At 40.9% G+C, this 15,318-nt stretch overlaps 2 protein-coding genes across 2 annotated transcripts; both read left to right on the top strand.

Annotated features, from left to right (window-relative positions):
- The first annotated feature begins 8,885 nt into the window (after positions 1-8,885).
- On the top strand, positions 8,886-11,953 carry LOC120785720 (protocadherin beta-15-like). The gene is made up of 2 exons (XM_040120594.1): positions 8,886-11,319; positions 11,922-11,953. The coding sequence occupies exons 1-2, from the start codon at positions 8,886-8,888 to the stop codon at positions 11,951-11,953; spliced, it is 2,466 nt and encodes an 821-aa protein (XP_039976528.1).
- A 251-nt stretch (positions 11,954-12,204) lies between these two features.
- LOC120785719 (protocadherin beta-15-like) lies at positions 12,205-14,631 on the top strand. Its single transcript, XM_040120593.1, has one exon. The coding sequence runs from the start codon at positions 12,205-12,207 to the stop codon at positions 14,629-14,631; it is 2,427 nt and encodes an 808-aa protein (XP_039976527.1).
- Positions 14,632-15,318: the final 687 nt, after the last annotated feature.

Below are 15,318 nucleotides of genomic sequence, written 5' to 3'. Positions count from 1 at the left end.
CCTTTTATGAATGATGTTACAGAACTTAGTGTTTGAAATGTTTTTTGTGTTTGTTTCGTTCTCAGTGTACGTTTTGTTTTAATTATTTTGTCTTGTTTAATTTGTCTTGGAGAAGGAGATTTTTTTTTTTATTGCAAAGGGTCGCTTAGTTGACATCACATGCAGTTCGCCAAATCTCCTGTGTTAGCCTCCACATGCCCATATTTTGGTTCCTGTTACGCATATTACAATATCATTCTCAAAGCCCACTAAAATGCTACTATGCAGTCTAAAAACCACAATAATTAACACTACTTTTGCCAGTAATTCAGGACTATGTCCCCTCCCCCAAAGTTTTGGTAGAATTTTACAGGGCCTAAAAATATAGCCATAATGACCTTGATTGACCTCGAGGGCCAAAGACATTAAGTCATAATAATCATCATGGTACTGATAACATTCTGAGTTTTACAGTCTGTGGTCAGTTTTGCAGACAGTCAAGCAAATGTGGTGATCCCGATGAAGTAGTATTAAAACAGTATTCCTTTCCTAGTCATTAGTTGTGGTGAACAAAGTGAGAGTCAAGTATCGCCAGTCCCTGGGACACAACTGTCTCATAGGCTCATAGAGTACAAATTATCCAATTAAAATAACATTAACATGCTGCTCCACCTGAAGGTCATTGACACATACAGTTCTAAAAAAATCCCCCACTTCAACTAACAATGTTACCATGTGCTGATTTTGCCATTTTCACAATCAGGCTTTTGCTGTTAATACATACGTCAAGAAAATATTGATATGTCTTAAACTGAGTCACTATGTTCTCAAAAGGATGCTGTACATGTAAAGATGAATCTGTGATCATTCCCTACTGACCCATCACTTATAGATGAGGAGTATCTCCTATTTTTGATTGTTTGAGTGGGATTGGACTGTGCTGTTTCTGTATGACTGGGTTAGTCAAAAATGTAATTCCACTGAGTGTTACTGACTTCACAGATCGACACTTTTGAATTCCTGTCTGCTGTAGTGTGAATTGTGACCTAATTCTTTGTGCAGGAGAGGCGCAAAGTGAAACCAGTCAACCAGTTACCTAGCAACTACTCTCCTTCACATAATCTTGGAGCATGGTATTCATTGATAGACCCGCTACCTCACCGCTACATGTCCAGGGATCTGCCCACCCCTGTCACCCACTCTGTCCTCTGCCTGAAGCCCCTGTCTGAGTGACAGACGTCAGCTGCATGAGATATGTCAGTTCGGCCGGTCACAAGGCTGTCAGTGCTCTGGTCCTTCTCCAGATTTATGTAATTCTCTTGTCTTGTTGGCAGGCATCCACCACCAGCAGCAGCAGTTCCACATAAGACCACACCTCCGGCTGCACACTGGATCTACGCTGACACACTGAGAGCTTCGCGGAGGAAAGGAGAAAACGCCTGTCCCAACCCCCCTTGTCCATCCTGCTCAGTCTGGTCCCCGTTCCTCACAATGTGTAGTTGTCATGCTTTAGCACCAAATGGACTATGGTGGCTAATAAAAGAAACAACCCTCCCCCTCTGTCTTTAAGAGCATAAAGAGCCAATCAACAACGCCTCTCTGTCCATTCAGTATGCATGATAAGACTGCATGGCTTCAACCACACTCCAAGACCTTCATACAAAAAAAATGTTCAAGATACTCGCAAAGAAGCAGGCTGTACAAAAAATTGCACTAATGGATATTCAAAGAAGCCGCAACAAGGACTAATAGAGTGGACATGGGCATGTTGAAATGCCTTTAAGAGACTGTTTTCCCTCTCTAAAAAAGAAACACAAGTTGGATATTGAATTTTTAACCTCTGTGTTTTGTCTTGCTCCATAACAGCATTGATGTATTATATACAAGTTAACCAAGAAGTGAAACAGCACAATTAACTAAATGTGAGAAAAGCATCAACCTACAATTTTCAAGTGTGAAACTAAAGGGAATCAGTAGTTTTATATATGTGGTAGCTTTTAGTAGTTTTTTCTTTTGTTCTTGACTTCGTGCTTTATATGTGAGCTAGGCCTAAATATATGAATGAGAGTGCTAAGAGATTAAGTTTGCCAGTATATCAAATAGACATGAGTGGGGCCTTTAGTCATTTCGTATCTGCCTTTAAGTTGTTTTTGCATGAGATAATCCAAGTACTTTGATAGGGTTAGTTATTTTATGATATTGAGTAATCCATTGTCTGCAGTTAGGCATCAGTTTTTCAAAACAAGATGGAACATTGCATTTTAGTGGGACCACAATAAGAAGTACAACAGTGTAATACTTTCTTATTACAAAGTCCTCAGGTCATCAGAGAGTCAACAGATCTGTAATCTCATTCCTTTTTCATAGATTCTAGGAAAGAGGAAAATGGCCGGCAGCAGTGGCACATTTTTATGGATTTAGAAAGTTAAGTGTACTCTCAGCTTAAACTTAAGTGTACGGTGTGCTTGAATGTTACGTCCACTTGGACATTTCTGGAGGATATGAGTTTAGGTGATTAAACTGAATGCAAGTGAACAGTGAGTCTTTGAGAATTGATTAAGTTCTCATTATGACTACTGTATACAGAACACAAACATGACCGTGTACTTTAAATTTTTTTTTTTTTTTTAAAGCCAAGATCTGGATGTTCCTTAATTTTAGCATCTTCTGAGATTGTGTAACAAATTGAAAATTCAGAACCAAACGTGAAGACTCAATGTTTATGTTACAATACTGAAACAACATAGTTGGGATTGATTTCACTCAATGAAAGCTGTGCTCATGTGTATTACTGCCTACTGTATGTATCTGAATATGCAACACATAAATAGGGATACAGATGTGACATATACAGAATATCATGTGTCTGAATTTATTCTTATGCCTTTCCATTTCATTATCAGTGCTGAACTTGAACAAAAACAGTGTAACTCTTGTGCTATCAGATTAATGGGCCAACTACAATGTGAAACAGTAAAACAATCAGACATCACGTAGTCAGACTTTTTAGCACAGCTCACATTGCATTCATTGTATAAAGTTGTAATGTGTTGCAGGCAAACATATACAGTAAGTGCTTTTGTACAGTGGTACTTTTATGGTGCAATATGTAGTAACTTGTGTAATGTAAGTCCATTGTATGCTATGGTCTGGTCTGTATGATCTATTAAATACAAAAACATAATAGAACAACAAAGTTGATGATGAATTAGTGGATCTCTTGAGTTTTTGCATCAGAAGGGATAATATTCTTTTGGGAGAAAAGCTGCGCTACTGTAAAATGAATTTTAATTCTGGTCTAGTTTAAAGAAAATGTGTGCTGACACCCTAATGTATGTGATCAAAGTCAAAGTCAAAAAACATTTGTGATGACATTGTTAATAGGTTAAGTGCCTAATTTACTTCATTATAATGACTGCCCCACCCTTGTCAGCTAGTTAACCAACTTGCTTAAGTTTCACTTCAGACTTTTTTAGTTGATACGTCAGTGTCTTAATTTCTGAAAAAAATCACTGGCCCCTCTGGCCCCTAGAATGGTATCAGTCTGTCAGTATGATTTTTCCGTCTGCATTACTTTATGGAACAGTAATAAGTTTATGGGAATGGAAATGGTGGATATTTGCTGATTTTGCTGACTCGGGGGCTCTCCAATCTTTTAAAAAATACATTTGTTAGTTGGTCATTTAGCTCATATAGGGAGTTGAGGGACAGCATTACTGCAAGCTTGCATAATTAAGGGGATTTTATGGTGGCATATACAAGTTTGCACACACACAAAGGTTTTCCAGATGTTAAGTGAATCCAGTTTTATTTTATTGTGGACCATAATCCAAGCATGTCTCAGAATCAGGCCTAACACAGACATGTAGGCTGGGCTCATAAATATATAAGCATTAAAATGCCAAAAGATCACTTCACACAAAGCCTGATTTTTAAGATTGATAAACAGTAACAGTATATCACATTCAAATATAGAATGGGTGCATATCACGTGATATACTGCTCTGATATACAGTAGAAGTATATCCCATTGGAGCATTAAGTCAGCCTTAGCAATAGAACTCCATCTTGCACAAGAGGATATGGCGGGAAGCTCTGTAGATACTTTCTCGCTCTTTGAAAATTACTGATATGTTGTCAGGGCTAGTAGTCAATGGTAACCGCTCCTTACCATCTTCCATGGACATTATTACAGCTGAAACATAAAGACTGGAGTCGATAGCGACCCAAAATGTGCTCTGTTATATCCTCCCGTTTATGCCAATTATTTTCAATTCAAGTTGAAATGTCACTGCTCAACCACCGTGATTCACAAAGTGATTACGAAAGGGTGGTAGGTTTTTGCTTAAAACCCTAAACCCTATTATTATTCCAGAAAGTAGATCTTTCTAAAGGATGCTCAGAGGTGTGGCTTCTATTTTTATCTCATCTTTTGTCTCTTTTACTGAGACAGTAATAAGTAACAAAACGGGGACACTGACTTTCAGTGTCAAAGAAAAGAAAATGTACCTGTGGTTTGGATGTTTCTGCAAAGATCTTTTTTCTAATGCCACACTGCTTTGAGAACACAATTTGTCATTCTGGACTTCCCCACCACTGGAATGTAATTATCGATTCAAATTAAACTTCCAACATTTATTATATTTAAATTCTATAAGACATAAATAATAAAGATAAATAAGAATCTATGAGATATAACACTAAATATCTGCAAGGCAAGTCCAATTATATGGAATTCTGGATTATTACACTTATTATCTTTTCCATCTATAGCTATTTCAGCAAAAAATAATCACTTGGCTTTACTTAAAAAGGTTCCTTTGTGTCTGAAAAAGTAAAGAGTAACAAACTACATATAGGTTTGTGCTTCCATCTAAAAGTTGAAAGAACTCGTGGCACACACTGTCCCAACCCCAACAGTGCTGTGGCATTGCACTAACATTGCACTTAATGCAACTATTAGCATTAAGTGCAATGTTAGTGCATTAGCATTACTTTAAACTCTGCAACAAGGCTTTTCAGCCACAAAAGACTGAGTCTGGACTTACTGGGTGTTGTTGAAATAAATAGTAATTAAGGAAAATCTTAATAAGTGATAGTTAAATAATGCTGTGTAATAACTTCTTCACCCTGTATGCATTCAAATAATCATAGAAGTAGTCATGGTTGCAGTGATACTGCGTAAAAATGTTCTGTGATATTGCTCACAACAAAACAAAAACTTTATCCATTTAACATTTTTATCTCACCTACTCAACAGTTGGGAGCATCCACTTAACCGGAAGACATGGACACCTTTCCTTGAAAGCACTGACCTCACACTGCCAAATTAAATTAGTAAACTTGACATCCCATAGGTAGCATGCTTATGTGCATGTCATTCAGCGTCAAACAAACCCTTGTATATGATTTAGTGCAGTGTAAATACTGAACCTTTATTCAGATAATATTTCCAAATTGTAATGTATTTAAATGACTCTGATTCACTTTCAGGCATGTAAACCAGTGAGGGGTAGGAGACTCTGCCTCCTCAAAAGCTTCAATACTGTTAAAAAGAGCTCTTTCCACAATGAATATCTTCATGTGTCCTTGTTCACATGCAGCAAGAATACATCATTTGAACATTTTAGGAAAGGTTTTACTCTTGTAAAAAGTTTATTGATTTAAAATACTTATCCAGGAGGCAATACTTGCTTTCCATATTTCCACTTTTGGTAAAAATGGCATCTAAGTCGTTACTTTTAAAAAAAAAAATCCATCCATATCAATTTCTTGACAGACTGAGGATCACTAAGGCTTGCAGATCATTACGATGCCCAGGGCTCCAGTCCAGTTTAGGCCAATAAAGAGTGTTTTTTTTCCTTCTGATCTAAGTATAAGTCTTTTAATTGAATGATTGAATGATTTTAAAAAAACATTTTAAGTAATTCAAGTGCAACATTCAAAACAAGAGGGACATTTCCACAGGCAGGGATCTGTGGTATTTTTCATGACAATACCTCTCTCATGTATGATGGCAGTGGAAACAGGCACCAGCTATGTGCCCCTTCTGTGCTGTCTCCCCTATTCACAGTCAGCACATCCACCATGTGTGAGGACACCGTGGCCATCTTTATCCTGCAGAGAAACACAATGCCAAAAATATTTAACATTTATAGGAAAACACATTATGTCTCAACTGAAGCTCTGATGAATTGTGCTCAAGGTCACAATTGGAAAAGCTGAATTAGTGTGTAGTTAGCATATGATGATCCATTTTATCATACTGTAATACAAAATCTCATCAGCAGGTTTGGTTAAGTGTTAAAACTGTTTTACAGATGATGCATTTTTGCAGGATTTTTTTTTTTTCTGAATGTGGCCTAATGAGTTTGTCTGTCTCTCTTTCTGTCTCTTTGTGTGTGCAGGAGAGCTTGAAATGTAGGCCCACAGGAGGAGTTATTTGGATTAAGTGTCCTCCATATCCACAAAGTTTAGTAGCACTTTTTAGCACTCAAGAGGTTAGTGTCTTTGTGATGTCTTTCAAATAAAGCAAGAATAAAAGCTTTAATATGGAGTCTGGTTTTGATAATATTGTGTTTGGTTGGAGCAGGGTGGGACAAGAAACATCTCTCAGTTTCCTTTCTCAACACCACTTGACTCTGAGAGGAGACTCTCACACTGCCCGTTGTCTGCAGCACTGTTCCTCTGGCAGGGTGGTACACTGGTACGTGACACAACAATGCACCGGTGTGGGGAAAAAAAACAAAAAAAACACTAAAACAACAACCACCAGCTGACACTAGTAGGCTAACACATGCAGACCATACATCATGCTATAATGTACAGTATTTTATTTATCAGCATATATCCGGGGTCTCTCTTGCAATGCATAATTTTTGTAATACTGGAGGCAAAATTTAGATTTTAAAAGGGATATTTTGTGTTTTTCTCTTATACAAATTGTCTGCACTACAAGTACATGCCTCCCCCCACTGAAACATTCATCACAAAATAATTATTGTAAATAAACTATAAGGGAAGGAAGGCTAAGATGCGTCTTACATATTTTAGAGAATTAATAAATTTAGGGTGTGTGGATTCAGCTGACTTTTATTTTGTCTGCAGCGTTCACAGCTCTTGCATCCCTCCCCCTCTGCTTCCTTCCTTCCTTCCTTCCTGGGCGCACGCTTGCTTTCAGCACCATAGACAGTGACCTGCCTACAGGAGCCGCGTTGCCATGGTGAAGGGGCCTGTGATTTAGTATTCTGACAAGCCCGCCCGTTCCCCGCCCCCAGCAAAATGGGAGGAACTGATGCAGAATGCTGCGGAGCACGTGCATGCGCGCGTATACGTAGCCGTAGCAGGTGGGAGGGGTGGGCAGGTTCGGGTTTTTTATTATGTAGGTCACTCTGTTTCCTAGCTGCTGTGAACGCTCATCATTTTTGTCTTTTTTCTGTCACGTTTTTTTTTTCTTTTTCTGGACTTTCCCCTGCACTGCTGCAGTGTGGGAAGGCTGCTGCAAGGGGAACAAGGAAACATGACATATGACCGATGCACAGCTGCCATATGAGTGGTCTCATCATTGCAGCACTTGCGGGTTTAATCCATGAGATGTCACTGCTCACCCCTGCAATAGGAGAAGGGTTGTGGGAGTGTGCTGAGCAGAACACACAGGGTTTCGGCAGATACAATGTGAATGCCTGCAGCTTTAGCTACATTAGGACCAACACAGTAAAAAAAAAAAAAAAAAGGGGTGAAGCTTTATCTTACGGGTCCGTGATTTTCGAATAATTCCATATTAACAATAAGTTTCCTGGAAAGAATTATATAATTTGGTCCCAAGTCTGGGAAAAAAAAAAAAAAACAAGAGCCAGTGTTCAGATGATACACGTTCAATGCGTTCATTACTGTTACTTGCACAATTGCAATGCACAGCCGTTCAGCAGGGTCACAAAACGGTGAAATATGTCGAGAGAAAGCACACAATTCAGGTTATATGGCGAATACAATTTCCAATGCTGAATTAATTAATAAATGAACATTTATCCGTGTTTGGATTTAACCTTTCATGCAGAGAAATGAACTTTTCGCAATAATTAGTATTAAACTGCATCGCTCTTTCCAGGAAACTTTGAAATTCATTCTTACTCTTGTTGTTTTTGCAGGTGAGCAAATTTCCGTGCATCCAGCTTCTGTTACATCTCGACACACTTAGTTGCCAATACTTTCTAAATTGTCTGTAGAAAAAATAAAACTGTTATTTACTTTCTTAATAGATAATGGGCGGTCGCGTTTCACATCCACTGTGACAACATTCAAGGTCGACCGTTTTAGCAAACAGTCATTTTGATGACTAATATTTACTAGCTATTTGCGGGACAGAAGCACCACTCTCTATTTTGAAATATTCATTGTGCTTTCCAGGATCCGCCCTTAAGACCCTTTTCATAGCTGGTGTGATTATAACTTCTGCCTAAAGCCTCTACTGCCGAAATCCGGACGTGGGATGTTTTCCAGCGAATTCACACAGGCTAAACTGGAAGGACGCGTTTCCTCGCCACCGTAGCATAGCTGCAGTGACAATAGGTGGTGCTGTTACACTATATATAACCACAGTGGCTGTGTGTGTGTGTGTGTGTGTGTGTGTGTGTGTGTGTGTGTGTGTGTGTGTGTGTGTGTGTGTGTGTGTGTGTGTGTGTGTGTGTGTGTAAGGGGGGCATCTTTTTTTTTTTTTTACGTGTGCATTCGGTAGCAACTCAGAGAGGGGTTGAAAGATCGGACCATTCAGCCTTCATCCTTCTGATTTAATGATGGTTCCGGCAGACCTTTATTGTTTATTATCCCCACGAAGAAACTGAAAATCCCTTATGAATTTTGTTGACGGTTTTAAGACCGTTGATTAAAAGGCTTTTTTTTGCCAAACAATGGCGATAACGGACACCAAAGGACAATGGTTGGATGCGTGGATTTTCTTTTGTCTAGCACTGCTGATCGTGACTAAACTGGAAGGAATCTCTGCACAAATACGGTATTCCATTCAGGAAGAATTAAAATCGGGCACGGCAGTTGGAAATGTGGCCAAGGATCTCGGGTTAGATCCTGGAAGACTGCGGGAGAGAAATCTTCGTGTTGTGTCAGGAACAAAGCAGGATCTGTTTAAGGTAAATCCCAGAGATGGAGTTTTGTTAGTGAACCAGAGAGTAGACAGAGAGGAGCTGTGTGCAAAAACTGTTCCCTGCATCACAAATCTGAAAGCAGTTGTAGAGAATCCTCTCGAGATGCATCAAGTGATAATTGAAATACTCGATGTAAACGACAATTCGCCGAAATTTCCAGAAGAAAACTACACATTAGAGGTGCTGGAGTCCGCCGTAGTTGGATCTCGATTTCAAATGGAAGGAGCCCACGACCTGGATGTTGGATTGAATTCCTTACAGTCATATAAGCTAAACCACAACGAGTACTTTCGCCTGGAAACGGAGGAATTTGGGGAGGATGGGAAAGTTCCATTCCTGATATTACATCGACCTTTGGATAGAGAACAGAATGCTCAACACGGGTTACTATTAACAGCTACAGATGGAGGAAAACCATCCAAATCTGGTACAATCAATATCACTGTTATTGTGTCTGATGTAAATGACAACTCGCCAGTGTGCGAGAAACAGAAATACACCGTAACCATAAAGGAAAACGCACCTGCGGGGACATTTCTGCTGACAGTAAATGCATCTGACTCGGATGAGGGGCTGAACGGTGAGGTGGAATATTCTTTAAGGAGTAAACTTAGAGGACTCTCGCCTGACCCGTTTGATTTGGATAGCAGAACCGGCAAACTAACCGTGAAAGAGGGCCTTGACTACGAGGAAAAGCAAGTCTATGAGATTAAAGTACTGGCTGCAGACAAAGGGACCGTGTCTCTCTCCACACACTGCAACGTGGTTGTTAGAGTGGAAGACGTGAATGATAACCGACCCGAAATAGAGATCACATCCCTTTCAAGTCGCATTCCAGAGGATGCACCTCCTGGCACGGTGGTGGCGTTGATGGGTGTGACGGACCTTGACTCAGGTGTGAATGGACAGGTGATCTGCAGCGTGCCCGGCCATTTACCTTTTGACTTAAAGCCATCTCCTGATGGGCAGTCATACTCTTTGGTCACCAAGGACTACTTGGATAAGGAAACCATACATATGTATGACATTACAATAAAGGCTAAAGATTTAGGGAGCCCCTCCCTTTCATCTACGAAGGTGATACAGGTAGATGTGATAGATGTTAATGATAACAGTCCTTTGTTCACTGAAAGCCTTTATACTTTTTATGTGCCTGAAAATAACAAGGCTGGAATGTCAATTTTTTCAGTGAGCGCGACTGATGTTGATGGAGGTGAAAATGCGGCAGTCACATATTCACTCGACAGAAAGAGTCCCGGGCCCACTGTAACCTCCTTTCTACATATAAACGAAGCCAATGGCACTATTTCAGCGCTAAAAAGTTTTGACTTTGAGTCGCTGAAAACTTTCCACTTCCACGTGGTCGCGTCCGACTCGGGAACTCCGTCACTCAGCAGCAACGTCACAGTGCACGTGTTCATTCTGGATCAGAACGACAACGCTCCAGTCATCCTGTATCCAGTCAGCTCGAACGGTTCTGCTGAAGGTGTGGAGGAGATTCCCCGCAACGTGAACGCAGGACACTTGGTGACTAAAGTCCGAGCCTACGACGCCGATATAGGATATAACGGCTGGTTACTGTTTTCACTGCAGGAAGTTACCGACCACAGTCTCTTTGGTCTGGACCGCTACACGGGACAGATCAGGACACTTCGCTCATTCACAGAGACAGACGAGGCTGAGCATAGACTGGTCATACTGGTGAAAGACAATGGGAACGTTTCACTCTCAGCAACGGCTACTGTGATGGTCAAACTTGTGGAGCCCAAAGAGGCTTTTGCAGCTTCTGACGTGAAAAGTTCGGCAAAAGCAGATGAGGAGAATAATGTGACTTTTTACCTGATGATAACTTTGGGCTCAGTTTCGGCTCTTTTTCTCATCAGCATCGTTGTGCTGATTGCGATGCAGTGCTCCAAACCCACAGACTGTACTTCTAAATATCTGCAAGAGACGAATTATGACGGGACTCTGTGTCACAGCATCCAGTACAGATCTGGAGACAAACGGTACATGTTAGTTGGACCCAGGATGAGTATAGGATCTACTATAGTCCCAGGAAGCCACGCCAATACTCTAGTGCTTCCTGACAGGAGAGGCGCATCTGGAGAGGTAAATGTTTTTTTTCTTACTTACATGACCTCATGCTTTGACACGCTATTACTGAATAGTTGTTCATACGATTGTAGAAGTAGATTTTTTTTTTAATTTTACTTTCGTTTTTTCTGTGCTCTTTTGACTCAGTTGATGTGAAATTGCGCTGTCCTTGGTGCTGAAATCGTGTGCCCATTCCCCCCCTTGGCAATTCAACTAATGACAGGTAGACCTAAGTGAATGTTCACTTGACCTGTTGTTCCGAATTAAGTCTGTTTTCCCCCATTCAGTTAGTATCTTTAAGCCACGTATTTATTATTAGTCAAAACGAATACATAGTGTATTTTACAAAATAGAGTTGTGGAGCAGAGTTACAGTATGTGTTTCCTGTTCTATCCTGCCTACATTACAATACTCCGACATAATTTGAAGTTCACGAGGTTACATGTCATTTAACAATACACATAAACAATGCATTTAAATTCAGTTGTTATCGTTTGTCCCATTAGTTGTCAATTGGCCCGACGTCTTTCTCACCCTAATTGGAGGCTGCTGGGAAATATACAAAACATGTAGGTGACTTGCTGGCAGAGGCAGACCTAAGCTTCCGTCACAGAGTGAGAATTTGCGGGAAATTTTAACAGGCTCATCGCCTGTCCCCTTTTTTAAGTGTGATTCCGTATCGTATTGTAGCCCGGTGGCCACATGGTGCCAGTGTGGCCTAGATAATGGTTGTGCTGCTCATTCTGCAGAGGCCCTGCCCATCCTTGGATCATCTCTGATGGAGCTGGTATGCTTACGACGTACACATCCTAGGCTATGTATCAAGTAAAATGAATAGCGGTTAATACTGACCTGTGAAGGCTTCTTTTTTCTAGACTGGTGAGATGGATCTAATTAGACTGATTCGATGAGCAACTGGATCACTGTATTTACTTCAAGGAGGGCAGCCTTTTTTTTTTTCTTTTGGTTCACAATGGGAGAACAAGGACAAAGGCGCCGAGCGAACTGCTGGTGGGTTGCCGGGATTTTGTTGCTGTGCTTTGGGGAGCAGATTTTGGCTCAGTTAAGATACTCTATTGCAGAAGAAGTGCCAGTGGGATCCCCTGTTGGGAGTGTTGCCAAGGATTTAGGACTTGAAACTAGCACTTTGACAGACAGGCGGTTTCGTATTGTTTCGGGTCCAAATCATGCTCTGTTTCAGTTAAATCAGAACAATGGGGTGCTGTATGTTGGGAAAAGTATCGACCGCGAAGAGCTCTGCGAAGGAACAAAGGTTTGTTTGATAAACCTGAAAATTGTTGTCGAAAGCCCACTGGAAATACATTACGTTGGCGTTGAAATAACAGACGTTAATGACCATTCACCGACTTTTCCGGAAAGCGAGCAGCGACTCGAAATAGCAGAGCACACTCCTCCAGGTACTCGTTTCCAAATTCATGCCGCTAGAGACCCCGATGTCGGTACACAGTCGGTTCGTTTATACAAGCTGAACCCAAATGATTTTTTTGATATAGAAGTGAGAGACAGCGAGGGGGACAAGATACCGTTTTTAGTGCTGAAAAAGCCGATGGACAGGGAGCAAAAGGCAGAACATCGTTTAGTATTGACGGCTCTTGATGGGGGCAGTCCGTCGAGATCCGGGAGGCTTAATTTAACTATCACCGTGCTAGATGCAAATGATAATCGCCCCGTGTTCAGCAAAGATACATATAGTGTGTCATTGGATGAAAATGCCCCGATAGGAACGCTTGTAATACAACTGAACGCTACAGATTTAGATGAAGGTTTGAACAGCGAAATTGAATACTCCTTCGGAAAAACGCAAAACAAAAAAGTGCATGACACCTTTGAATTAGACAGTATCACTGGTGACATTCGAGTGAAAGGAAAAGTGGACTTCGAGGACACGGAGATTTACAGACTGGACCTCCAGGCTTCAGATAAGGGTCAGCTACCCTGGACAGCTGAAAGTAGAGTTGTGATTAAAATTAAGGATGTGAACGATAATAAGCCAGATATTGAAGTAACATCATTGTCAAATGTTGTCCCCGAGGATTCAAAGCCCGGCACTGTTATCTCTCTCATTAGTGTTACGGACAGAGATTCGGGTGTTAATGGCAAAGTTATTTGTAAAATCTCGGATAATGTTCCGTTTGATTTGACGCCATCCATTGAGGAAAACATGTACTCTCTTGTCACAAAAGGGCGTTTAGACCGAGAAAATGTGTCCCATTATGATATTACAATAACAGCTACTGACTGTGGTGAACCTCCACTTTCCTCTGCAAAAACCTTGCGTGTTCAAGTGTCAGATGTAAATGATAACAGGCCAGTATTTAGTCAGAATCCATTTGAAATTTATTTGATAGAAAACAATGCCCCGGGCGTATCAATATTTTCTGTAACTGCTGCTGATAATGATCTGAATGAAAATGCAGCAATAACATATCACATTGTGAGAGATGATGGGCTGCAGGGTGATATGGCATCTTTCCTGAATGTAAATCCGGATAACGGACACATCACCGCGCTAAAAAGTTTTGACTTTGAGACGCTGAAAACTTTCCACTTCCACGTGGTCGCGTCAGACTCGGGAACTCCGTCACTCAGCAGCAACGTCACAGTGCACGTGTTCATTCTGGATCAGAACGACAACGCTCCAGTCATCCTGTATCCAGTCAGCTCGAACGGTTCTGCTGAAGGTGTGGAGGAGATTCCCCGCAACGTGAACGCAGGACACTTGGTGACTAAAGTCCGAGCCTACGACGCCGATATAGGATATAACGGCTGGTTACTGTTTTCACTGCAGGAAGTTACCGACCACAGTCTCTTTGGTCTGGACCGCTACACGGGACAGATCAGGACACTTCGCTCATTCACAGAGACAGACGAGGCTGAGCATAGACTGGTCATACTGGTGAAAGACAATGGGAACGTTTCACTCTCAGCAACAGCTACTGTGATGGTCAAACTTGTGGAGCCCAAAGAGGCTTTTGCAGCTTCTGACGTTAAAAGTTCGGCAAAAGCAGATGAGGAGAATAATGTGACTTTTTACCTGATGATAACTTTGGGCTCAGTTTCGGCTCTTTTTCTCATCAGCATCATTGTGCTGATTGCGATGCAGTGCTCCAAACCCACAGACTGTACTTCTAAATATCTGCAAGAGACGAATTATGACGGGACTCTGTGTCACAGCATCCAGTACAGATCTGGAGACAAACGGTACATGTTAGTTGGACCCAGGATGAGTATAGGATCTACTATAGTCCCAGGAAGCCATGCCAATACACTGGTGCTTCCTGACAGAAGGAGAGCATCTGGAGAGGTAAGACCATGTTTCGATTTTAATTTCAAGATATTTTTCATGCACTCGCAGATAATTTACTGTGGTTTACATTAAGATCATTTCTTTCTGACCTATAAGATTACTTCTGGTAACATATAAACCTATTATTTCGATCTACGTATAATGAAAGTTTTGAAATGTTTCATGCCGTTTTCATTTAAGTCTCATAAATGTCCCTTATGCCTCTGTTAAAAGAAGAAAATGCGTGATACAATTTTTCAAGGCGCTGTTGATGGTTTATGTCTCAGCGCTGTTCAAGGTGCTGAAGTGTAGTTTTTGTGGTACCGGTAACAATTTGGTGATTTTCAAGGATGAATTTGAGTTTCAGTTCAGTGTCTGTTCTGAGCAATGTTTTGAGGCAACTCTATGAGGAAACATATGGCAACATAGGGGCATATTTCACAGAGCTGTCCATGGTGCTGACACTGAGTCACCTTTGGTCAAAGTGAAGTGATTTTCAAATCAGAAAGTAAGCTTCGTTTTACAGCTTTATGTATTTCATTGATGGATTTCAAGGACCAAACTTGTGGTTTGTATTTTAACACATTTACTACAAATCACTGAGTTTGTTACTTTCGACACTACCATGTTTTAGAAATCTGGATGTATCTTGTCCACCTTTCCAGGACCCAGTGGTTCCAGTGTACTTGCATTATCGAAGCCCATTAGCACACCTTTCAGACTTGCTTGAGTAATGTCCTTTACACCGCATCCAGTCTGGATAAGTTTTGCCAAATTAAC

The sequence above is a fragment of the Xiphias gladius genome, chromosome 23, assembly GCF_016859285.1.
Source record: "Xiphias gladius isolate SHS-SW01 ecotype Sanya breed wild chromosome 23, ASM1685928v1, whole genome shotgun sequence".
Taxonomy (NCBI): domain Eukaryota; kingdom Metazoa; phylum Chordata; class Actinopteri; order Istiophoriformes; family Xiphiidae; genus Xiphias; species Xiphias gladius.
This window is presented reverse-complemented; position numbering and strand designations above follow the sequence as displayed.